Source organism: Suncus etruscus, chromosome 15 (assembly GCF_024139225.1).
Source record: "Suncus etruscus isolate mSunEtr1 chromosome 15, mSunEtr1.pri.cur, whole genome shotgun sequence".
NCBI lineage: Eukaryota > Metazoa > Chordata > Mammalia > Eulipotyphla > Soricidae > Suncus > Suncus etruscus.
This window is the reverse complement of record NC_064862.1, coordinates 79,031,252-79,056,710: the sequence shown is the minus strand read 5'-3', so window position 1 is coordinate 79,056,710 and position 25,459 is coordinate 79,031,252. Positions and strand designations below refer to the sequence as shown.

Genomic DNA, 25,459 nt, shown 5'->3' with positions numbered 1-25,459 from the left:
GGAATCACTCCTGGAGGACTTGGAGGAGTTTGAGGATCAAACTCAGGTTGGTTGTGTGCAAGGCAAACTGCCTTCACTACTGTGCTTTTTTTTTTTTTTTTGGTTTTTGGGCCATACTGGGCGATGCTCAGGTGTTACTCCTGGCTGTCTGCTCAGAAATAGCTCCTGGCAGGCACGGGGGACCATATGGGACACCAGGATTCGAACCAACCACCTTTGGTCCTGGATCGGCTGCTTGCAAGGCAAACGCTGCTGTGCTATCTCCGGGCCCTACTGTGCTATTTCTGACCCAAGCTTTTTTTTTCTTCTTCTTCTATGGCTTTTGGGTCACACTCAGTGATGCTCAGAGGTGACTCCTGGCAGGTTTGGGGGACCATATGGGATATGGGATACTAGAGATCAAACCTGGGTGGGCTGTGTGCTAGGCAAATGACCTCCCTGCTGTGCTGCTGCTCTGGTCTCAGACCAAGATGATTATTGAAAACATCGACTTCTCTCTCCTTCTGAGGCTTCCTGGTACTTTCCAATAAAGAATTACAATACAAGCCCAACTATTGGTTTTTCAACGAAAACAACCCAGGGTTCCCTGAGCCAGACCTCCCCTACCTGGGTGTAGGGCCCTCCCCTGCTAGGTGGGGGTCTCAGCCACTCCCCCCAAGGACTTATACCCCTGGGCCAGCTCAGAAGGGGTTAAGATGTCCACCAATGCAAATGAGATTTAATTAATCCTTTCCATCAGTCGCAAATATACCTTCTGAACTCTATTAAAAACATGAATATGCAAATGCAGACCTTTTTTAATTCGCATTTTCAAGGACTTGGTGTTGGGGTTTGATTAGTGAATTCTGTTAACAGCCTGTAAACCTGGTGCAAAATTTAATTTCCATTTTTAAGTTTGAAAAAAAAGGGGAGAGGAAGGCACAGCAGGGTGATAACTGAGTTGGTTTTCTGCCTGCAGGGCCGGGGTGCACCCAAGAGGACCAGCCAGGGATGGCGGAGGGAGGGTGGGGTTGCCAGCGCTGCCTCTGGCCCCAGTTCTCTATCCATTTTCCAGGTGGAGATGAAGGGTTGGTAGGCTGGGCCAGGCGGGGACAGAGACAGCAGAACCCGGACACGAGGGGACTGCTGGGCCCCCTTTCTTGAGACTCTGTGTGGGGGCCTTCCTCACTGCTCCTGGTTCTGCACATGTCTACTGGCTTTGTGTTTGGTTTCTCTGAACAACTGTTGACACTGTTGAAGGAACTCCGTCCTGGGTAGGGGCGGTTTACTTGAAGGCAGTGGGCCTGAAACTTGATCATCAACAGTATCGAAGGGATGGGGAGGGTGTTTGCCTTGTGCACAGTTGCCCAGATTCGTTCCCTGGCACCCTACATGGGTCACTGAGGACCGCCAGGTGTGGCCCAAAAGCAAAAACAAACAAAAAAAGCATTGGAAACTGTACAGCCTAAGAGACTAAAATGCGAATGATTTTCTCCATACATTGGTTGAAAATTCTTCAATGGTCTTCACTACAGATTACTGAAGGGAATAAAGCTAAAAATTTATTAAAATGAAAAAATCTGCGCGCCGGGTAAAATAAAATATGTTGAAATAAATCCTGTCACTTTGTATTCTTTGGGGGGCTCTGTGGAGAGAAAGGGCAGGCTCAGAGGGGGTCAGCCTGAGGCTGAAGCCAAGGTCCAGAGTCAGGTCATCCCCATGTGCCTCTGTCCTGGTGCTCACTGATCAATCCTCCTTCAGGCTGGCCCAAGCTGCCCTGGGGACCAGCCTCCCCTGTCACCTCTTCACAGGCCACACACCCTCTGGCAGCACAGATGCTGGGTCTGAAACATCATGGCCTGCAGGTTCTGAATGACACAGACCTGCCTGTGTTGGAGGATGAGGCAGACCATGGGCACTGAGAAGCTCCAGTTGTGAGGAATGTGAAGCTCTCGTTATCCTGCACACAGAAAGAACCGCTGGGAAAGGTCCTGCTCACTTCTCAGGGGTTTGGCTTCTGTTGGTTTGAAGTGATGAGTGGAGAGGATAGGCTCAAGATGGCCCTGGAAGATGTTCTCAGCTTGGCTCCAACAAACTGAGTCCAGTTTTCAACACTGTGGGCTGGGTCCACTGGTTCCCACCAGTAGATGCTCTCATTAAAGTGCTCATGGTCAGTGAGGAGCCCAAATGGTGGGCAGTCGTCACGAAAGCCACACTTCCATGTGTCCTTCCTCATGCCTGCAGGCTCCTCCAGGATGAGGGGGTTCTGTTCTCAAACCCCTGCAGGGTGGCCAGTGGGCTGGGTTGGGCTGGTTCTGCCTGGGTGTGTGCCCTGGGGGGGTCTGGCCCTGAGACCTGCACTGAGGTCCCAGCACCTGGGTCTGGCCCTGAGACTTGGGCTGCCGCTGTGGGACACACTTGGGTGGCTGAGTCCAGACAGAGGAAGGAACCAGGCATGCTCTATGCGGGAGATCCACAGTGGTCTGGTCCCAGGGCCTACAGGGTCACTCTGGGATGGCTAGAGCTCTGAGTCATGGATGTCCAGAGGTGTGTCCAGAATGTGTCCTCTGACTGCCTGGATGGTGGGTCAGACATGGGCTCTGGTTCTGGTAGATTCCGGGAGCCTCCAGACTGCCATGGTTGGAGATGGCAGGGCCATAGTACAGCTTGGTACAGCTCCCTGCCCTGTGGCAGAGGGGTGTGTGTGGGGAGGTGGGGATGGTGGGGCACAGGCCCCTGCAGAAGGCTGTCCCTCCGGAAGGAACCCCGCCACATGCTGGCAATTAGAGTTCACTGCTGCGGCACTAATCCCTTAAAATGAATCATTAGCAGCTTAAGAGCCACTTGGCATCAGGCTCCCACTAATGGGTGGTAGGGTGGGGTGGCCAGAACCCCCTGTCCCAGGGTGGTGACAGCCCTTTGCTCCTCACCTGCCTGGAGTGTGTGGGGTGCAGGCCAGGGGCTCGGGGCCCAGAGGTGATGAGGGAGCAGGTCCAGCAGCCCTCAGTGGCCACTGGGGGTGGCAGGAACTGCAGTGACTTGAGAGCAGGGTGCAGGAACCCCAGACAGGTTGGGCATGGGGAATTCGGGAACTCGGGCATCCTCCCTGCTCCTTGGGTTGCTGCTGGGCCCAGCCAATACTCAGCAAGCAGAGCTTCAAGGTGCCAGTGAAGTCGGTGAGGGCCACAACCATGGGTACAGCTAAGGCAAAGGGCCAGCGTAGGGCACTGGAGCCCACAGAGGAGGCTTGAGATTGGGCACTTGGCCTTCCTGGCTGCATCTGCCTGACATGAGTTCCAGGCCTTGATCTGGACACACAGAGCCTCTCTAGCCCTTAGGGTGCCTCTACCAGTCCTGTGTCCAGCTTGGCAGTGCCCCACCTGTTGATGGGCAAAGAGCCACATTGTAGGTCTACATGGGTCAGAGTCCATGCTGGCACCTCTCTGTCCTGGCTGGGTTGAGATGCCTGTGAACGAGGCGCCAGGGATCTTCACAGCACATGCAGTAGGTGTCTCGGGTAACAGGGTGAAGGAAAGGTGGGGATGGGGTAACCCTTGGCCATGACCATCTACCTGCTTGCTCCTTTGCCCACCCCTGTTCTGCCCCTGTCCCTGTCTGTGGCCTGCATGTCCAGCCTTAGCGCTGCTGGCTGGCACAGGACACAGAGCTACACAACCTGCCCAGACCTTTATTCCAAGACAAGGGGCCTCGAAGGAAAGGTGGGAGCTCTGTGTCTTGGGGCTTAGCCTGCACTAGGCCAGGGTCTGGCGGCTGAAGAGCTCAAGTGTGAGGGCGCTGAGGAAGGCCGGGATGCTGTCCTGGCGCAGCAGGTGCAGTTCGATGAGCTCAGGCACGGTGCGGGAAAACTCAGTCTCCAGCAGCTGCATCTTGGCCCCTGCAGGACCCGCCGCCTGTGGGCAGGACAGAGAAGGGGTCAGTGCTGGGGCAGGGGTCAGCTGAGTTGAAGCTGGGGCAGGAGCAGGGCTGTGCAGGGGTGTATTGGGGCTTCGGCTACTGGGCCTGTGTGGGACGCAGGGGGCTGGGTACAGGTTGGGACTCCTGCTTGACAGTTTGGAAAACTCTGTGGAGGATGAAGACTGACATGGCCATTTTGTGCTCTCCGAAAGTGGACTTGTGCCCAGCTCGAAGGAGGAAGGGGTGAGGAGGTTCAGAGGGGGGGGGGGCACACCACAAGCAGAGCCCAGCGTTGATCACTTGTTTGTGGTCCGGCCCTGTCAGCTGGCCTGTTGGCAGCTAATATGTTTAGCCTTGTCAGAGTTGAGCACGAACCATTTCTAAACAAAAACAGGAGAGACCACGCTGACCTTTTACGCAGAAAATCCTTTCATTTCTGGTTCTCCTAAATGTCAGGGCAGCGTCACCAACAGCGACGGGGCAGGGGCGGTGGTACAGGCTTAGGGGCACCTGCCTGGGCTGCCCTGACCATTTTATATGTCTTCATCAAATCTGGCTGCCCCACATCCCTTGAGCCCTCTGTGGAGATCAGTGCTCCCCCTCCCCACAGAGTCAGACCACACACCAGCACCTGAGACACTCCTCAGAGCCAGACCTGCATGGGAAGACCAAAAAGATGTGTAAACACAGGGTTGGGGGCAGGATCAGGATTGGGGTTTGAGGTCAGGGCTCAGGGCCGCCTCATGTCAGCTCACATTGGAGGCAGATCCAAATGTTGCCCCTGGGAAACTCAGACTTTAAGTTGCATCATCAGAAAGTGCCAGAACAAGGCTCTGCTGAAGCAGTGGCAGGAAGGAGTCTAGAGGGTGTGGGAGGGGGTGGAACGATAGCACAGTGGGTAAGGTGTTTGCCTTATACACAGCTGACCTGAGTTCAATCCTTGGCATCCCCTATGGTCCCCGAACCCTGCTGGGAGCAATTTCTGAGTGCAGAGCCAGGAGTAATCCCTGAGCACTGCTGAGTGTGCTGAGTGTGGCCCCAAAACCAAAAACCAAACAAAAATAATCAACCTCCCTCCTCTCAGAGGGTGTGTGGTTCACTCCCCCTGGAGCATCTATTTTTTTATAGCAGTTTATTTATTAATTGATTGGTTTTTGGGCCACACCCAGCGATTCTTAGGGGTCACCCCTGGCTCTGTGCTCAGAAATCACTCCTGTAAAGCTCAGAGGACGATAATGGAATACCAAGAATTGAACCGGGTCCGTCCTGGGTTAGCTGTATGCAAGGCAAATGGTCCACCGCTGTGCTATCTCTACAGTACTCCCTGAAACATTTTTTACACCCTGAAAAGATGTAGTCCACAGCAGCTGGTTGGTGAGAACTGAAGACAAACACAGGTAGGAGGCAGACAGCTGAGGGGATGGTCCTGGCTGGTCTGAGACTAGAAGACTCTGGGCTGGGCCATGGACATGGATGGGGATGGCAGGATTAACTCTCACAGGGACTCATGCAGGTAGGATGTACAAGCTGACAGACACACCAGAGCCCAGTGTGGCTGCCCAAAACCCTCTCATCAGCAGGAAAGACAAAAAAAAAAAATCTGAAAATGTGGCAATATGGTCTGAAACCTCGTCTTCAGTGACATGCACCACAGGGCGAAAGTGCTTCAGTGTCCAAATTTACACAAGACTTCCCGGACACACAAACTCCGCTGATGCTGAAAGACCTCACGGTGTCTGGAAAGTAGCGCTGACCATGGTGACACTGACCCTCGAGAATGTCAGAATCAGGGTGCTGAGATATATGCATTTCCTTGAAGGCTGAAGGAAAACCCAAAGGGAAAGGCAGGAAGCTGAACTCGGCAGATGGGGCTGAATGTGGGAAGAAGCAGAGCAGGAAAGGTCTTGTTGTGAGTTGGGGAAGGGGATGCAGGGCAGATGTGGGAGAAGTGCCCACAGAGGGACGGAAGTGAGAAAGAATGACTGGAGTAGGCAGGAGAAAGGGGCCAAGAGGCAGCAGTCACCACCCGCCTGCCCAGAGTCACTGCCCAGAGCTCCATAGGGTGCGGGACAGGTGGGTACCTCCAGTGCGGCTGGGTAAGATTTACACTCACTGAGCTCAATAACTGCCTTCTGATGGGGGAAATGACAGATTTGGGGCCAAGATACAGAAAATCAACAGCTGCACATTTCCTGACTGTTGCCTTGAAGCTGAGCATGGTGTGGAGGTAGGAGGGGCCCCCCAGGTCTATGTGAAAGTGGTGGGAGGGGATACCCATATAGCACTGGAGCAAAGCCTGAGCCATCAAGTCTCAGATATGGGCTTTGGACACAGCGGCAATGCCAACACAGTGGCACGAGCATCCAGACCCCGATGCACGGAGAGGCTGAGACTTGCTGCTGGTGAGGGGACCCCTGCCCCACACTGGGGTTCAACATAGCCACCATGGAAACCCTTTAGGGCTTCAGCACACCTTCCCACAGCCCCAGGGGGGACTGATTTGCTCACAGTGGGGAAGACTGACTCTGGCCTTTGCCCAGATTCATTTCTACCGCCCACTGCCCACCATGCATGGTCCCACTGCCACCCTCAGCCAGACTATGTAGGGAGTCTGGGGGATCTAAGCTGTATTCAAGGCCATCCTCCACCCTTTCCAACTGCCCATCATCTGCCCAGGATCAAGCTCCTCCTGCTGGGGAAGGAAGTCTCAGTCTCTCCTTTTTTTTTTTTTTTTAAGTCTTTTCTTCTTAATTAGGATCCGGGAGTGCCAGCATGCCACAAGCTTATGGCTCTGTAGATCTCATGTTCCTGACACTAATGACTCACAAAGGCTTTAAAGCCTCTATCTCAACACCATGATGCCAGGCCAGGGACGAAGTGGCAGGGAGCGCCAGGCCTTGCCACCTGTACCCACTTGCAGCTCGGCTTCCTGGGCTTGGACACAGCTACCTGGGGTGGGATGGGACGGGTGGGACTCCTGAGTATGGATCTGAGGATGTGGCCTCCATCTGGGGGACCCTGGCAACCTGGCAGAAGCAGCTGCTGACATGCCATTTGGACTGCCAGGCTGAGTAGGCCGGCCTTGATTGGCAAGTAGACCGCCCAATCCCCTGGCTCCTGACTGTCCTTAAACAATGCTGGCTGTGGCTGGTCCTTGTGGTTCCATTTCAGACATGCTGAGACCCACTGCGCCTGTGTCTACCACACAAAGCATGTACTTCTTTAAAAGAGAGAATGCTGCTATTGAGTGTGTTCTGTGGTCTAGATACATGTGTCTGGAGGAAGCCAGATGGGATCAGGGTATCTCAGACCCCAGGGGAGGACCCCAAGTTGCCCTTTTTTGGCTGTCCGTGCCAGGATGTTCACCCACTGTGACCCAGTGGCAGGCACAGCTCGGAAAACTACACTGTCTCAGGGAAGGGCCGGGTCTCAGTCCCAGTACCCCAGGACACCCTGTGTAAGGTCCCTGGGCCCCCATCATCTGGAGATATCCCGGTCTTTGTCCATGTTGGCTGTGGCAGAAGCCGCTGCCAGGCCCTGGGCACAGCCTCACCCCTACCCAGAGCACTGCAGCAAACTTGCCTGGACTACAGCTATATTGCTGAATGCTAAGCCCCTGACGGACCTCTGTTGAAGAGCAAAGTCAGGTGAGGGATGTACAAGATCAGCACAGGGAAGGTGAGAGTCAGGAAGCATGAGCTCAGGTGAGATGAGGGCCACAGGGCCTCATAGGGAGACCAGGTTTGGCCTTAGGCACCACAGTCATGGGTATGGCAGCTTGGGTCGAGTCACAGGGCCCATCCTTCGGCCTACGTCCACCACATGGGTCACCCCAGAAGTCCCCCAGGATCTGCATCTACCACACAGGTCATCACCAATCACCAGGGCCACAGTGGGCTGCGGGGAACCCACGTGAGTCCATTCTCAGGGCACAGAGGGACATGTGAGCTCAGTCTGGGTGACATTATGTGACTTCAAAGTTAATTAAACTGTGGAACAAAGTCTAATAGCCCCAGGTGTTTATTTCTAAGGAGTGTTTGGAAGGAAGGGGGAGATTTAATAAATGCTGGTCCCCACTTACTGAATTATGGCGGGGTGGCGGGCTCAGGACTTGGGCACACTTATCTTCCTCCCCAGAACAGCCATGACCAGGGATGCTGGGAGTGGGGACAGGTTCCTGGGACAGGGTTATGTTCTTCACAGTCCACTTACCCACCTGCTCACATGTGCACACAGGCTCACATCTGCCCAAACTGAGCTCGAGGTGAGCAGTGGAGGCTACAGGCCTCCCCTAGCCTCATCAGGGGGGTCAGAGCTGGGGTTGAGACTCCCAGGATATGGAGTTGGGGGCTCAGTGAGGGCTCAGACTGCAGCTTTCTTTTTTGTTTTGTTTTGGGGCCGCACCTAGTGATGCTCAGGAGTTACTCCTGGCTATGTGCTCAGAAATCGCTCCTGACTTGGGAGACCATATGGATGCCAGGGGATTGAACCGCGGTCTGTCCTGGGTCAGCTGGGTGTAAGGCAAATGCCCTACCACTGTGCCACTGCTCTGACCCCAAGACTGCAGCTTTCTGCTAACAGTCAGCACTGCACGGCGACCTGCTGAGGCCTGGAGAGGCTCTGGGCTGATTTTCCGGAGCTGAGAACAGTGTGGGCCTCCCTGGGGCCCTAGGCAGGAGGGGGATAGGGTCTGTGATCTGAGGCCCCCGTCTCTGCACCTGCCTGCCTAGTGGGGCCTGCTCCCTTCCTCTGCATACATTAATTATGATACGGTAAACAACAGGGCTGGGAAAAATGCACGTTTCTATGTGATTGCTTTTTTTTTTTAATTGGTTGGTTTAACATTTGAAATTTGACTTAATTTCAACTTGATTTTCCTCACCACGGGGTCGGGCTGAGAGCCGAGGAAATCATTACTGGAGTCCCCAGCATTGGCAGCAGGGACCTCAGAGCACGGCTGATCCCAGGGTGCCCCCGACTTCCCACTGGAGGCTCTCCAGAGGGGCCTTGCCCCAGGCACCCTAAGATGGCTGAGATCAAGGGGCAGTGTTGGTGGGTGGAGAGAACTGCGGGCAATGTGAGGCCCCCACAACCTTCCTAATCAGTGAAGATGGAGTGGGCATGTCACTGACCATTGAGGAGACAGACCCCAATTGGCGTCCCTCTACCCCTGTGGAGCCTCACACGTCCCGAGTTCTCCGCCCACATTGCTTGCCTAACCTGGGGGGCATTGCCCTTCCAGATCCCTTTGCTGGTTCCTCTTCAAGCCCTCAGCACCGTCAGTGAAGGGTGTGAGAACTTCCTGTTCAACTACTGCTCAGCCACAGGACATGGTGGCCTACCCAGGGCTTACCCACCAGCCTTCCAAATACTCACCTGCTAACCCATTGCTTCCCACCCTCCAAAAAACATCTCACTCACCATCTAACCCTCAGACTCACCCAAACACAAAATTGCAGGTGTCAGCATACAGCTGCGGATAGATCAAGTCATCGCTCCACAACAGCCTGTGTACCAGTGAGACAAACAGGCTGAGCGGTACTGTGATAAAACCAGAGGTGTCTCTGTGTGGACAGAGTGCAGGGCCAAGACACTGGTCCCATCCCTGATGCCACTTACGGTCTCTGGGTACTGAATCCAGAGTAACTCCGAAGCATAGTCAGGTAAAGGCCCAAAAGCCCTGCCCCACCCCTTACCTCCCCACTTCCCCAAAAGCAGGGTCCAGGATCTGGCTCCAAGGAGAACTATAGGCTCGTGTTCGAGGGCACACATGAGCACCAGTGTCTGATTACACTATGGGGAAACCAGATCTTAGCACCACGGGAGCCACACAACTGGGGGGCAGGAGAGGGCAAATATCTCCACAGAGAGTCAAGAATGGTCCCCTTGGAGAAGCACAGTGGGCAAGGCCCTCACCTCCCTTGCACACTGCCAATTCAGGTTCAATCCCTGGAGCACTGTCAAGAGTGATATCTAAGTACAAAGCCAGGAGGAACCTCTGAGCACTTCCGGCTGTGGAACCCAAACCTAAACCCAAATAAGAATAGATCCTTCTTCCCCAGGGTGACATTTGAGAAGGGCTGACTGAGCTGTTGCCAGAGGACCCGTGGCAGAGACTGACTGGAGGATGGTCAGAGGGCACAGATCTAGGGTCTGAGGCATCAGAGAGTCTAGTTGTCAGAGCTGGGGTAATGCAGGGCCCACTCCCTGTTCACTGTACCCCAATAGTGTCTACCCTCCCTGTAAGAGGACACCCAGCAAATAACGCAAAACAAAGGTGTTTTCCCAACTTCCTCTTTCCTTTTCACCCTTTGATATATAAAAGCCCATTTGGATCTTACTCCACACCCCCCCCCCCCCATTCAATTGAAATTGTACTGAGAATAAAGAAAAGGAGTTCAGCTTGGCATGCTTGGGGAGACCATGAAGGAGAAGCCACTGACTCCATGACTCTCCTGACTGGCTTGGTTTATTAATATTTCGCCGCTACCCTCCTTCTTCATATCTGTCTGCCTGAGGATAGAAATACGGTGCATGGGGCCTGGAGAGATAGCACAGTGGCGTTTGCCTTGCAAGCAGCCGATCCAGGACCAAAAGTGGTTGGTTCGAATCCCGGTGTCCCATATGGTCCCCCGTGCCTGCCAGGAGCTATTTCTGAGCAGACAGCCAGGAGTAACCCCTGAGCACCGCCGGGTGTGGCCCAAAACAAACAAACAAACAAAAAAAAGAATTACGGTGCATGGGGTGATCTCACAAACTGTGGGGATTTTACACTCCCTGCCCACTCTACCCCAACTGTGCCCACTGCAGCCTCAGCAGCTCCAGTGGTGGAACTGCCTGGATCTGCTGACCCTGTGAAGCTGCACTTTGGGGTGCTTGTGGTGGGTGGCAGCAGGCCAGCTCCTCCCTTCTTGCAGCAGGCCCAGTCCCTCTGCTGGGCTCCTGTCCTTGTCCTCTGCTCTTTGAGCCTCTGTAACTGCCCAGGAATATGAACTAGACCAGGGATTATTCCCATTAACCAGAGCAACGTGCCTGGATAAAATGACACTCATGAAGCCCGAGGAGCCCCAGGTCACCACTGAAATTACATGCCTACCCTAAGTAAGGGGTAAAGGGGGAATGGCAGAAACAGACCCAATCTGCCAGCTGGGACACCCCCTGAACCCATAATAGCATTCGGTGGGCAGATGGAACACGCTCGAAGTGTCTCATCCACAGGTCAGGCCCTGCCACCACCCATGGGGCTCCAGAAGAACACAGGACTGGGCCAAGCTCCGGCCTCCACGGACCTGGCACAGCCACAGGGAGCAAAGCAGAGACTACTGGGCTCCCTGGAGGCCTCCACAGACACGAGGTACTAACAGAGTTTGCTCAGTTAATCAGGACTGGCGGCTGGGCACACTGGGCAGCTGGGCATGGCAGGGACAGGCGCTGGCACTTTTGGCTGCAGGACTCCCCAGAGAAGAATGGGAGGTTTCTCATAAGGGAACAGGGGACTGCGTGGTAGTGAGCATGGACTCAGCCCCAGCAGAGACCTGAGCAGGCAGGTCTCTCCCTCTCTAAGGGAAGCTTGAGTAGCCAAGGGCCCCTGCAGCAGGGAGGGCCAGGATAAAGGCTTGGAGAGATTCACCTGAGTATCCGAGCTAGGCTGGGTGGCCCTGAGCCCTGTAAAACTCGACTCAATTCAGGCTAAAGGAACCCCTTGACCTAGTGTTCTACTTTAGCTCCCTGACAGCTCTGACCCCAGCCACCTCCAGGCTCTTCAGCCCCAAGCTCGAAGCAACCTTGCCTAGTGGACTCTCCCCCTCTGCCACAGGAACATGGCATAGAGGTGCTATCTAGAGAAGTGACAATTGCCCAAATCCACCAGATCTGCCTGAGGGCCCTGGCAGAGGCTAAATGAGAGCTCACTGAGGTGGGTGGGCAAGTCTCACAGGGGCACAGGGTGGAGATGTAGCAAAGTGGCTGCCTGGCATGTGAGAGCGCAGCCTAACTGGGGTGTGGGCAAAAAAACTATGTGGAAACAACGTAACATGGAGATAATGAACACAGTGATAAGAGACAATGAACACAGTGATGGAGACAGTGAACATGGTGATGGAGTCAATGGACATGATGGAGACAATGAAAATGATGATGGAAACAATGAACATGGTGATGGAGACAATGAATATAATGTGGAGTTATTGAAATGTGATAGAGACAATGAATGTGACGATGGAGACCATGAACAAAACATGCATGTAATGAAGCGACAATGAACATGGTGATAGAGACAGAACTCAAAGAAGAATGTGGGGTCTGCTCTAGTATCCCTCCTCCTGGTGCTCACATCTGTGCTGGTCCCTAATACCTTGGAGGGCTAGGTCAGGGAATAGCACTCACTCTCATGCTGTGGTTCCAGTGCCTGAAGATATAGTACAGGAGCTTATGATCAACCTGGGTTTGAAGTCCAGCACAGTATATGGTTTTTTTTTTTTTTTGGTTTTTGGGTCACACCCGGTGGTGCTCAGGGGTTACTCCTGGCTGTCTGCTCAGAAATAGCTCCTGGCAGGCGCGGGGGACCATATGGGACAATGGGATTCGAACCAACCACCTTTGGTCCTGGATCGGCTGCTTGCAAGGCAAACGCCGCTGTGCTATCTCTCCAGGCCCTTAACGGTGATTTTTCATAGGCAATAAAATCTGGGATAAAGATATCACCTACATTAGATTTAGCAGGGTGACCTTTCCCCGGAAACATCTGGTCATGCTTTTATTGTTTTTCTTTTTTGTGATTTTTGGGTCACACCCGGCAGCACTCAGGGGTTCCTTCTGGCTCTATGCTCAGAAATTGCTCATGGCAGGCTCGGGGGACCATATGGGACACCGGGATTCGAACCAATCACCTTTGGTCCTGGATCGGCTGCTTGCAAGGCAAACGCCACTGTGCTATCTCTCCGGGCCCAGTATATGGTTCTTGAACACTGCCAGGGAAAACTTCTGCCCTGTAGAACCACCACCAAGTTCTAAGACTATGGAATAGCTGAGGCAGTGTGGGAAGGGGAGAGAGTTACTATTTGGAGCTGGAGATTAACCCAAAGCAGCATGTATAAGACCAGTGCTCTGATCTGTGAGCACACCTGGAGCCGCCCTGCCCTGTCCCTCCTCTGATTGGCACATGACGCCAACAGCACATCCTCTGTCTGAGCTGGGCCATGTGGAGGACACACACGGGCAGGAGTTTGTGTGGCCCAGTTCCGAGATAGCTGCTCCTAGAATGTTCATGAAGATATTACTCAGGAGGCAGCTGTTGCCATGGGGCATTCATGCAGATTTCTTGGGGGCTCTACCCTGCACATGGCAGGCACACACCGCTCTCACATGCCAGGCAGACACTTTGCTACAACTCCACCCTGTGCCCCTGTGGAAGGATGGAGGGAAATGAAATCTCCTCAGCAGATCCCGAGCCTTTCCCTGCAGTGGCTGTTCCACCCACAGCAGCCTCCTGGCAGCAAACCGAGCATCCTGCACTGTCCCCACAGGCCTCCTGTGTCTGTCTCCACACCGTCTCAGTGCCCGGGTTACCAGAGCACAGTCCCTCTGCACCCTTTCATGAACCCCAGCCAGCACAGATCTATTCTTTCTGCAGGCCCCAAATCTCTCTAACCATTAGCAATGAAGGGACAGGGAACACAGAGCCCATGGGCGTGATGGAAAAACCCGCTAACGTTCCCCATAAATCAAGCACCGCGTTTGGCAGTGACTATAATGCATTAGTTTGGTAAATTAGAACCAGATGATTTTAAAATAGAAAAGCTGCATAAATAACCCGACTCTGTGGCTCTTCTGCCCAGTCTCCTCACAAGCTACTTGGCAGTTGGGGTGCTGAGTGCACCCCACCAGTTCTCACACCGGCATTCTGAGGGCAATTAGGGAGCACAGGTAGTACATGAGCTGCCTCATACTGTGATTAACCAGGACAAGTTAATTGGCAAGGGAATGGGAGGGAATATTTATAGGTGCCACAGGTAGACAACCCTGCCACCCCACGCCAGCTACTAACAGTATGGCTTGCTTTTCATTTCATTGCTAAATCTATGTATCTAGATCAACACATCTGAAATGAAAGTATATACAGTATTCTCAAAATAAAGACAAAACAAACAAACAAACAAACAAAAAAAGCAACCAACATAAGAACCCAAAACCTGGGGCCGGCGAGGTGGCGCTAGAGGTAAGGTGTCTGCCTTGCAAGCACTAGTCAAGGAAGGACCGAGGTTTGATCCCCCGGTGTCCCATATGGTCCCCCCAAGCCAGGGGCAATTTCTGAGCGCTTAGCCAAGAGTAACCCCTGAGCATCAAATGGGTGTGGCCAAAAAAACAAAACAAAAAAAAAAAGAACCCAAAACCTCAAAAATCACTCAAGATAACAAATATTTGTGGTTTTATGTCACTAAATTTTAACTAAAATGAAGGGTACAGTAAAGTATAAAAAAGAACCAAATAACCTTGTAGACATGGATAATAAAATTTCTGATATCAGACCATGCTGTGCAGTACTGCCTCCTAGAAAATTCTGAAGAATCATCCAAAAAGTTCCTAAAGCCAATGTCTCAAAGTTGGTATGTAAAGATGATTTCTGTCTGGGGCCAGAGAAATAGCACAGTGGGGAGGAGGTTAGCTTTGTAGGCAGCCAATTTGGGTTCGATCTTCAGAATCTCATAGGGTCCCTCAAGCACTGTCAGAAGTAATTACTAAATGTAGAGCCAGGAGTAACCCCTGAGCACTGCTGGGAGTGGTCCCCAAACAAAAAATACCAACCAAAATATTTCTGTATATTTCTGTATATTATATTGGTTAGCAAAACTATAAATACTCAGGTTAAAGTGATAGCACAGTGGTAGGGTGTTTGCCTCGCATGAATGAACTCAGGTTCGATCCCTGGCATCCTATATGGTCCCCTGAGCCTGCCAGGAGTGATATTTTTTTGTTTTTGTTTTTGGGTCTCACCCAGTGGAGCTCAGGGGTTTACACCTGGCTCTGTGCTCAGAAATCACTCCTGGCAAACACGGGGACCATATGGGATGCTGGGATTCGAACCACCATCCTTCCTGGATCAGCTGCTTGCAATGCAATGCAATGCAATGCAAGGCAAGGCAAATGCCCTACTGCTGTGCTATCTCTCTGGCCCTGCCAGGAGTGATATATTTCTTTTTTTTTTTTTTTTTTGGTTTTTGGGTCACACCCGACAGTGCTCAGGGATCACTCCTGGCTCCACGCTCAGAAATCGCTCCTGGCAGGCTTGGGGGACCATATGGGATGCCGGGGTTCGAACCACTGTCCTTCTGCATAAAAGGCAATCACCCTACCTCCATGCTATCTCTCTGGCCCCACCAGGAGTGATTTTTGAGTGCAGTGCCAGGAGTAACCTGAGTGCTGCTGGGTGTGGTCCGAAAATGATAAAACCAAAAACAACTGTAAATGCAACTTACAACAGCATAAAATATGAAATAGGAATAAGTAACAAAATAGAAGCCAGACCATCTACAGAAAAGTCTGAAATGTAGGAAGAGAAAGATGAAAGAGTTGAGTGAAGGCTTTAAGCATGGGATAGCTGGGTTTGATTCCAACATGTCAAGGTTTTCAACACAGTTAAAAATAACACCTGTCGGGGCCGGGCGGTGGCGCTGGAGGTAAGGTGCCTGCCTTGCCTGCGCTAGCCTAGGACGGACCGAGGTTCGATCCCCCGGCGTCCCATATGGTCCCCCAAGAAGCCAGGAGCAACTTCTGAGCGCATAGCCAGGAGTAACCCCTGAGCGTCACAGGGTGTGGCCCAAAAACAAAAAACAAAAAAAAAAATAACACCTGTTGGGGGCTGGAGAGATAGTACAGCGGTAGGGCATTTGCCTTGCATGCAGATGGATGGTGGTTTGAATCCCGGCATCCCATATGGTCCCCAGAGCCTGCCAGGAGTGATTTATGAGCACAGAGCCAGAAGCCCTAAACACTGCTGGGTGTGATCCAAAAATAAAAACAAAAACAAACAAACAAACAAAAAAAACCCCACAACACCTGAGCACTGACCTAGGAGTAGCCATGAGACCAGCCAGAGTAGGGGTTCCTAAACAAACAAACAAACATGTGAAACACAGTGGAGCAAAATGAGAGACACAGTGAAGACAGAGCCCACATCCAGGCAGAGAAGCTGGCTGCCATGGATGCCACTTCCTCCCCATCCATCACTGGATACGTCCAGCAGAATCCCAATCCAGATGCTGTCCAGATGATTACAAATGTCCATAGTGGGGCCAGAGTGACAGTACCACAGGGAAGTACTTCCCTGGCATATGGCTGGCCCAGGTTTGATTCCTGAGCAAATCCAGGTTGAGCCTCAAGACAGATATAACCAGTGTTGATAGGATGAGAAGGAATGGGACAAACACGAAGGACAAGAAGGTGCCCCTGACAGGCTCAGGCACACCCAATACACGAGTCCAACACGAGGAAGCGCAGGCTTCAGGCCACAGGAAAAAGGCTCCTACAGTAAAGCCCCGGGTGCAAGAGCCCCAGGGTCGGTCTGGCTGTGGGAGGTTCCTGAATCCTTTCTTATCCAGCCCATCACTTTGGTCTCCCTACTTCCATTTCCAGAGCTTTGGTTCTGGAAAGTTCTGGAGAGCTCAGACTGCACTGAGTTGGGTGTTGGCGGAGCCGTAGGGGAAATACGGGTGCAGTGGGGCTGTCATGGCCAATGTGTCATGGCACAGACATGGGGAGTCACCACACTGCAGGCCCAGAGATCCCTGTGGCACAAACACACAAGCAACTGATGCCAACCTGGTAAGGCACTTCTGGGGGATATGACTTTGGGGGGGGGTGAATAGACAGACACTCAGTGGGTTCCCTGGGAGAGGTTGAGGGTCTGAAAAGATCCTTGGAGGGGACCTCAGGAGGGATGCTGAGCATGGCCAGGACCCCTGAAGACCCTGAGTCCAGCCCCATTGGCTCACCTTGAAGATGAGGCAGTCGGCCTGGTGCTCGGCGTACATGGAGCTTAGTCGGTACTGGCTCTCGGTGGTCACGTCCACCTGGTAGCCCGTGAGCGTGTAGCAGGCCTTACGGAACTCCTGGATCTTGCTCTGGAACACCTCTTTCAGCCGCTGGTTCTTTAGCTCGGCACTTTCCACCTGCTTCTTCAGCTCTGAGGGGAGAGGGAGAGGAGAGAGGGTGAGCGGGTGTGAACATGGTAGACCTGGACCTGGGGAGTGACAGACTGTGTCTCATCTATGAGATGTCTGAGCTGACTGCAGGCCACACTAACAGAGCTGGAAGAAGAGGGGAGAGGCGCTTGGCTGGACGAGCTCATGGGGGACTCATGCCAGGGTACTCCAGAAGACCAGCAGGAATTACATGTGAAATGAGTCCCTGCACTGCCAACCTCCAGGCTGCTGTGTGGCCAAGGCAATGTGCCAACCAGAGTAACCATTGGGAGTGGGACAGATACAGCTGGTGGACAGCACAGGCCATGAGGCTCCAGACAAACAGCGACACCAGGACATAACTCCCCAGATCATGGGTCTGCTTTTTTGTTTTGGGCCACGCCCGGTGATGCTCAGAGGTTACTCTTGGCTATATGCTCAGAAATCATTCCTGGCAGGCTTGGGGACCATTATTGGATGGCAGATATGAAACCCAGGTCCATCCTGGGTCAGTCACGTGCAAGGCAAATGTCCTACCGCTGTGCTATCGCTCCAGCCCCAGATAGTGGGTCTGAACATCCGAGTTGGATTTTGTCTACACAGTAGGCAGACCATGTTCTGATCCCAGGGCACCAACTTCTGGCTCCTGCCTCCTCTACCTGGGCCTTCATTCATCCTGACTGAGCTCCAGAGGACATTGTTATTCCAGAGGGCAAGGAGTCCTTGATTAATCAGGCAATCAGACTCGGAAATCAAGAGGGTAATTGGGGGCTCTGACCTAGAGTGCTGGAAGGACCGGTGGGCAGGAGAGCACTGGCCGGGGAGCTCAGGAAGCAGTGAGTTTACTGCAGGGGAGGGGAGGCCAGAGGCACCCCCTATAGGGCTCACCTGTAACACATACCAAGGGAGATGCTATTGTTTCTGAGGGGGTCCCTGCCTGAGGGAGTGGGGCTAACCCTGGGGGCCAGTGGGGGACACTGGTTCTCTTGGTCTGGGGTCTGGAAGAGATGCAGTTTGGCCTCCCCAGTCCTGTGGCTTACTGACGACTATGTGACTGAGTCAGAGAACAGCCAGGGCCTAGTGCCGGGTGGCATCCTGTTTGTAGGGCATAGATGAGCTGGGGTGGCCTGAGAGTCAGTGGATGTCGAGTTGTGGTGAAAGGGGGAGGACAGGTCAGTGACGTGGCACTGGCACTGCTGGATATGCCATTCCTGCTGCCTGTGGGAGTCATCCCCTTGAGGCCAAGGCCCTTGACTCAGTTCCACTGAGAGAGCCCAAGAGGGCCTGGACACCCAGAGTGGGATCTCCAGGCGAAGGGCGGCACAATCCAGTCTCTGCTCTGTACATGGACCTGGCATGTAGGCAGGCCCAGGATTGAGACCAGCTGAACTTGCAGGAAGAACTGAGGCAGTGGAAAAATTCCAGGGGAGAGGGGGTGGTGAGTCGTACTTTACTGTGGGAGGGGCAGTGGCGAGCTGATGGTGGGCATAAGGGGGTGTGTCGGTGTCAAAAAAACCCCCCCCCACCAATACACCCAGGGACCCAGCAAAAGGCCCTGATTCTGGATCATGACCTGGATCCTGCGGTGAGGCTCTGCAGAGGAGCCAAGCCTAGCCAAGCTCCAAGGTGTGTATACCCACCCTGATACCCCAGCAGAGACAGAGAAGAGCTCAGAAACAGAAACAGGGTGGCAGAGGGAGCTGCTGCCCACCCGCAGGGCCATAGAACCCCGGGGTGTCCCTGGACACATGGTCAAGCTGGGAGAACAGGTGTGTGGGCGGCTACCTGCTCTTGTGGGGTAGGGGCCAGTTCTAGGGGGTGACCTCCCAGCAGGTGTGCAGGGCAGGGAGGGCAGGGAGAGTGCAGGAAAGTGTGGGAGGGGCCAGGGAGGTACAGGAGGAGTGTGGAGCCCTCCCACCCCTGTGGTTATGCCCCGTGGCAGCCTCTTGCAGGCAGCTGCCTGCGCCTCTCCTGTGGGGCTGCAGGACCGAGCCATATTTCTTCCTGAACAGTGAATAAAATACACTCAGCCAACGCCAGGATTTTCTGGCTTTAAAAATACAACAAGGAGGACTAATATTTCAGCCTGAAACGCGGCCTCTGAGCCCTGCAGTCAGGCGCCTCTTTCTAAATAGGTTTACTTGGAGGCGGGCAGGACCCGGGGATCCCCCTCAGGTATAGCCCTGCTGTGGCTGAGTTGGGGGGGGTCTGCAGGAACAGGTGAGTGTCATGGGGCCACAAAGTGAGTGTGACTGACTGGTGGTGGGTGGGTTCCAATCAGCTTGCTAAGAGGGTCTATCACCCCCATTCCTTGCACCCCAACCCCTGTGGCCCTTTCTACATGACTGAACCCTTTGAAGCCAAGCCAGGGTAGTTCCCCCAAAGGCCCACTGGAAGAATGATCGACGCAAAGACTGGAAGGGTTCAAGGTACTGCCAGCCACAAGGTCTGGAGGAAATAAGGAAACACCCCTGTGGGGGATGCAGGTGGAAGTTCTAGGTCCCTGGAAGTTGTGGCCGGCACACTGACCCCTCATTCCAAAGGGCAATTATGCTGAGTTGGTCCCTCTGCTAATCAAGGTGTACCTGGGTGCTGGGATGTATAGGGGTGGTGCAAGGCTGCCTCGGCCACACCCCCAGACATAGCAGGGAGCAGATGGGGGTTCTGCTCAGGCCCCAAACTGGGCCCACTTCCAGGGTGAATTATTCATGCCTCCTAACTCAACTATTTCCGTTTCGTGTTTTTAAATATTTAATAATTAGCTCATACAATATTGATGCTGTTTTATTAGCCACCGTGGGCTTGCGCAGTAGGCTGTGGGCCGGTGGGGTCCCAACCAGGCTGCCCTCTGCTCTGTGGTCACTGCCTGGGGTATCCTGGCCACTGCAGGGCAGGGTCTGACAGGGTGAAGAGCACAGCCAGGGCAGAACAGTGGCCGGATGGGGAGAGTGCTGCCATCGCTAGACTGATGCAGCCGGGCCCCGGACAGGGCTCCATTGTGAGCTGCGTCCCCCTGCTGGGCCGGAAATTGCACGTTTTACCCCCAGAGAAGCGCCTGCCCTGGAATTACATGCAGATGAGAGAGTGCATGCCCGGCACCAGGCTGCCTGGCAGACGCCCGCCCTGGGTACGCTGAGGCCCGCGTTCTAACGGGGCATCTCTGTGTGATTAACAGCTCACTCCAGCGAGCAGCCTGTCACCTCGCACAAAAATGATCCAAAGAGACACCGGCAATTACAGCCCACCAGATTACGGGGTGGTAGCAGCTTGGGGTGACAGGCGGGTGCTGACGTGCCATCATATTCGCGGGAAGACGCCCACCCCCCGCAGCCACCCTGCAGCTGAAGCCCATGGACGGCCTGCCTCCCCCCACTCCCTGAACTGCACAGCCAGCTGAGCCCCAAGGAAGCCGCCGGTCCCTGCCGGGTACCATACACAGCTCAGTGCCCGCTTGCCATCACCTGCCAGAGCATCACCACCCGCCAGGGGCTAGGCCAGGCCTTGCTGGTTGTGCCATAAGCACAGCTTTGGCGGCCCTCCCACAGCCCAAGGGCCAGACAGGCAGACTCAAACCTTCCTCAGAACTTCATCTTCCTCCTGTGCCAGCCACGCGACCCATGGGAGGGCACTTGCAATGGGTGAGCCCGGCCTTAGCGCTTCCTATTCGTCCCAGAGATGTCTCTGAGGCCAGATATGTGCGGCTTGTTCCACATCCAGAACCAGCTACTCACTATGACAGGCTACTGCAGGAGTTATGGGCTACGTACATGTTCCCTCATACACTCAGAATGTCATATCACACACACACACACACTCACAACATGCACATTCACACATATGCACATGCAACACACATACACACAATTTATACCCATGGCTCACACTCATATACACACAACAGCATACTTACCACATGCAACACACCACACGCATGCACACACAACTCATACCTTACACATTAAGTCACTCATACACTCATATATGCAACTTACATTCATACACTCACAACTCACACCCATACACAATACATATAACTCACTCATATACATATACATACATGTGCACAACACTCATGATAACTACAATATACTCAAAACATGTAGGCCCTTTTGTACACACACACACACACACACACACACACACACACACACACACACACGCTCATATGGACACACACATGCTCTTCTATAAACACTCACTCTCACACCCCCACACCTTCACCAGGGGTCTCACATCCACACACTCACACCTGGAGCATCAAGTCTCTCTCTGGCAGTCCCCAAAGCACCCTGTCTCTGTTGAAGCCCCAAGTCCCCTCCAGCTCTCCTGCCCCACAAGGCTGTGGGCTGCCTATGAAACTGGCAGGTGGGTGGGTGGCAACAGAGACACAGCTCTGGGTATAGGTTCCAGGACGTCTAGGTTGTCCAGACAGTGATCTGAGCAGAGGCCTGCAGCACTGTCTCTCCGGCAGCCTCCTCTGTACCAAGATTCATTTCCGTGTCATTCTGTCTGCTCTGAGTCGACAGAACTTTCCATCTTTCTTCTGCTCTGGGTGCCGCAGTCTATAGGAACCTGATTATGATGCGGCAGGGCTGGGGGCCAATGACACCCTCAGAGTGGCCAGGGACAGGGATGGCAGCTGGGAGGAGGGTGGTGAATACTGTCCCGAGGAACTAGCATCTCTGAGAAGTGAAGCAACTTATTCAAGGATATGCAGCAGCTGTGGGGCTCTCTGACCACCCTAGCAACCTACTGGGACTCCTATTCCCCAAATTTGCTCAGCTCTTTCTCTCCCACACTCCAAATCTGGAAAGGTAGGGTGAGAAGGGTAGGAAAACACACTAGCTATGAGCCTGGGGCCGGTGACAGCTCAGTCCAGCTCTCTTTGGAAGGGGTATATGCATGAATCACAGAGTAATGCCTGGGACAGGCTGGGAACACAGGTGGGAAAGCAGTAGGAAGGAAGGGCCTCAGGTTAGGGTATGAGTCTAGACACTCTAGCCCTGCAGGACTTTCATAACGGCAGCAAATCACATCAGTGCAGAAAAAGGTTTTGACCTAAGGCAGGGGACAAGTGCAGAACAGTGTGGAAAGGTGGGGCTTGTACCCCACAGGCTGGCACTGACCCAGATCACAGCCAGCGGCGGCAGCAGCAGCAAACACAGGACACTGGAGAGTAGCCACCTTGGAGCACTGAGGCAGCAGGCCACCCTACCATGGGGCCTTGGCAAGGGGTTCTCAGTGGGGCTACAGGTCAAGGAGAAATGGATTCGGCATCATTGGTATCCCCAAGGCCCAAAACCTGGGCTACTCACTGGTGCTGCAGGAGTGAAAACAATCTTCCCACAAACCCCCAAATCAGAATGAAACATGAATTTGGAGAGGCAGTACTGAATGAGAGCAGCCCCAGAGGTGAGATAGGGAGGGCCATGGCTGCTCATCCCAAGGGCTGGGCCAGTTCCCAATAGATGGGCCTCCCAATAGATGCCTCCGAGATGCTTGCTAAACCCCCGCAGCCCTGGCATAGGCTCCTTCTATCTATGGGATATCCTGAACTGTGAGCCCCATGACCCCAAGTGTCGAATGACCCCAGCCTCCCCCTCTCACACGTGGGACTGTCACCCCAAGACACCAGCTCTGCTTTGTAGCAGGTGGGGAGGTAGGATAGAAGCGGGAGCTGGAGGCTGCAGTAAGACATCCAGGCAGGCCACAGCCTGGGCCTGTGGAAGGGGCCCTTGAGTCCCCCGGAGAGGTCCCCCCACTGTGTTCTTAGGCCCCCTGTCCTTTGACACCAATCCTAAAGGCACAAATGCAGCAAGTTGAAAACTCTACAAAGTGTTTTCTCAAAGCAAGTCCTCACTGACCTCTTTTCCAACCTCACAGTGACTCTATACTTTATTTCGAATAATAAACAAGTACAACAATCTTTAAGTGAAGGGGAAAAACGCATCACCACGCTCTACAGAAGGTAATAAAATCTACTTTAAAGCTGTAATTATGGAACATATGGTAGATAAACGGAGTAAAGAAACAAAGTGCAGATATAGTCTATGATGTGTAAGGACCTGATAAAGAGAAGGCGGTGGCAGCGGGGCTGGGGGCGGGGTATCCTGAAAAAATGCATCGGGGCAAGCAGGCGGTGATGTGGGAAAGAACAGTTTAGATCTCAATCCTACAGCATAGGTCAAAATAAGACCACAGTGATGAGAGCTTTAAAGACAAAACAGTAAGGAGGCAGGAGTAATAGTCAAGTGGTAGGGCATTTGCCCTGCATGCAGCCGACCCGGAACAGACCTGGATTTGATCCCCTGCATCCCATATGGTCCCCAGAGCATGTCAGAAGCAATTTCTGAGTGCAGAGCCAGGAGTAAACCCCCAAGTGCTGTCTAGTGTGACCCTAAAAAAAAAAACAAAAAACAAACAAACAACAAAACAAAACCAAAATAAATAAAACATGGAGTTGGAGTGATTGCGTAGCCGTAGGACACATGCAGAGGACCCGGGATAGGGCTGGGTTCGATCCCTGGCATCCCATATTGTCCCCTGGGCCTGCCAGGAGCGATTTCTGAGCGCAGAGCCAGGGGTAACCTCTGAGCGCCACTGGGTGTGGCCCAAAAAGAAATAAAAAGATAAAACAGTAAGATGGAAGTCCCAGGAGAAAGCAGGATTATTCACCAAAGCTCTGAGGAATTTTCTAAGTATAAAGGAATAAAATTAATAGATGCAACTTTCCCCCATGTAAGATTCCTGAGGGGAAATCAGTAAAGGAAAACTCCACGTGCATACTGCATATAGCTTGAATTTTTCAGAAGCTGTTGTAAGTTCACGGGACACTGTGAGATGTTTCCAGAAAGATGGAGCGAAACATCCTTCCATGTGAGAGCATTGAGCTGCCTCTGTCCAAGTGAGGGTCTGCGCATGCACGTGGGCACAGGCTTGAGTTCCTGTTCATGGGTCTGCATATGCATGTGGCCAAGGGTCTGAGCTCATATTCATGGATCTGAGCACATATTCATGTATCTAAGCATATGTATGTATGAGCACAAGTTTATACATCTGAGTATAGCTTCATGCATCTGAGTACAGATTTGTGTGTCTGAGCACAGGTTCATGTGTCTAAGCAAAGGTCTGGGCATGTTCGAGACTCTCTGGAGGCCAGTGCATCCTGGTGTGGCCCAGGGAGGTTGGCAGCAGAACAGCAGAGTTCCATACATCTGCAATCACGCTTGTGGCCCTCAGGATCCAAATGCAGGTTCTGCTAATGTCTGTCCTTCTGAACTGTTCTTCCAGCAGAATCCTGAACCCCCCAGGGCTCTGGAAACCTGATCAAAGATCCTCTTAAGTGGTCGCACAACACAGAGCTGAGGAACTTTGTAACTGAGGATCTCACAATGAATCAATTAAAGAATATAAAAAAAAAATCATGAGGTTCTTTTCTCCTCTGTGACCTTTGAAAAAGTGAGATAGTTAAATGCAGTAACGAATCCTTGCTGGTGGCATTTCAACATAAACACGGGGAATGTATCTACTATGAGACAGTGCGGTGGGGGATATGGCTCGTGATAAGTTGACATTTCAAGATTCATCAGCCTGAAGTGGCAAAATATTAATTATAAGTGCACTGTGAAAACTCTGTAAATTGTAACCCCTAGAAAAATCACTTAAGATACATGATAAAGCCAAACTGAATACTAAACACATTTGAATTATTTGAAAATAGGCAGAAAAGAAACACAGAATAAAAGATGAAGAGGGTTGGGGCCGAAGCAATCACACAGCAGTGAGTAACCCCTGAGCACTGCCAGCTGTGACCCCAAAACCAAACAAAAAAAATAGATGAAAATGGGAGCAAAAGGGCCCGGAGAGATAGCACAGCGGCGTTTGCCTTGCAAGCAGCCGATCCAGGACCAAAAGGTGGTTGGTTCGAATCCCGGTGTCCCATATGGTCCCCCGTGCCTGCCAGGAGCTATTTCTGAGCAGACAGCCAGGAGTCACCCGTGAGCAACGCTGGGTGTGGCCCAAAAACCAAAACCAAAAACCAAAAACAAACAAACAAACAAAAAAAGAAAATGGGAGCAAAAAAATTCATAAGATAGTAAGTAGCCAAATGTACAAAAATTTGCATTAAATGTAAATAGGCTAAATATACATATTTAAAGATATCAGAGAGGGCCAAGCACATGGCCTATCGGGGTTTGATCTCTGGCAATCACACATGATCCTCTGGCCACCACCAGGAGTGATTCCTGAGTGCAGAGTCAGGAGGAACACCTGAATATCACCCATGTGGCTCCAAAACAAAAACAAACATAAAGATGTATCACAGTTATCAGGTATCATTAACAGTTATGATGTTAGCTTTCAAATAAAACATTTCCTGAACACAA

General features: G+C 52.7%; 1 protein-coding gene across 1 annotated transcript in view; it reads right to left on the bottom strand.

The window, feature by feature from the left end:
• Positions 1-2,389: 2,389 nt before the first annotated feature.
• MAD1L1 (mitotic arrest deficient 1 like 1) overlaps positions 2,390-25,459 on the bottom strand; it is a 215,911-nt gene continuing 192,841 nt past the window's right edge. The window contains exons 17-18 of the mRNA XM_049788592.1: positions 16,884-17,074; positions 2,390-3,890 (exon numbers count right to left, since the gene is read on the bottom strand). Of these exons, the coding sequence (XP_049644549.1) occupies positions 3,732-3,890; positions 16,884-17,074 (350 nt within the window). The 3' untranslated portion in view covers positions 2,390-3,731. The remainder of the gene's footprint in view (positions 3,891-16,883; positions 17,075-25,459) is intronic.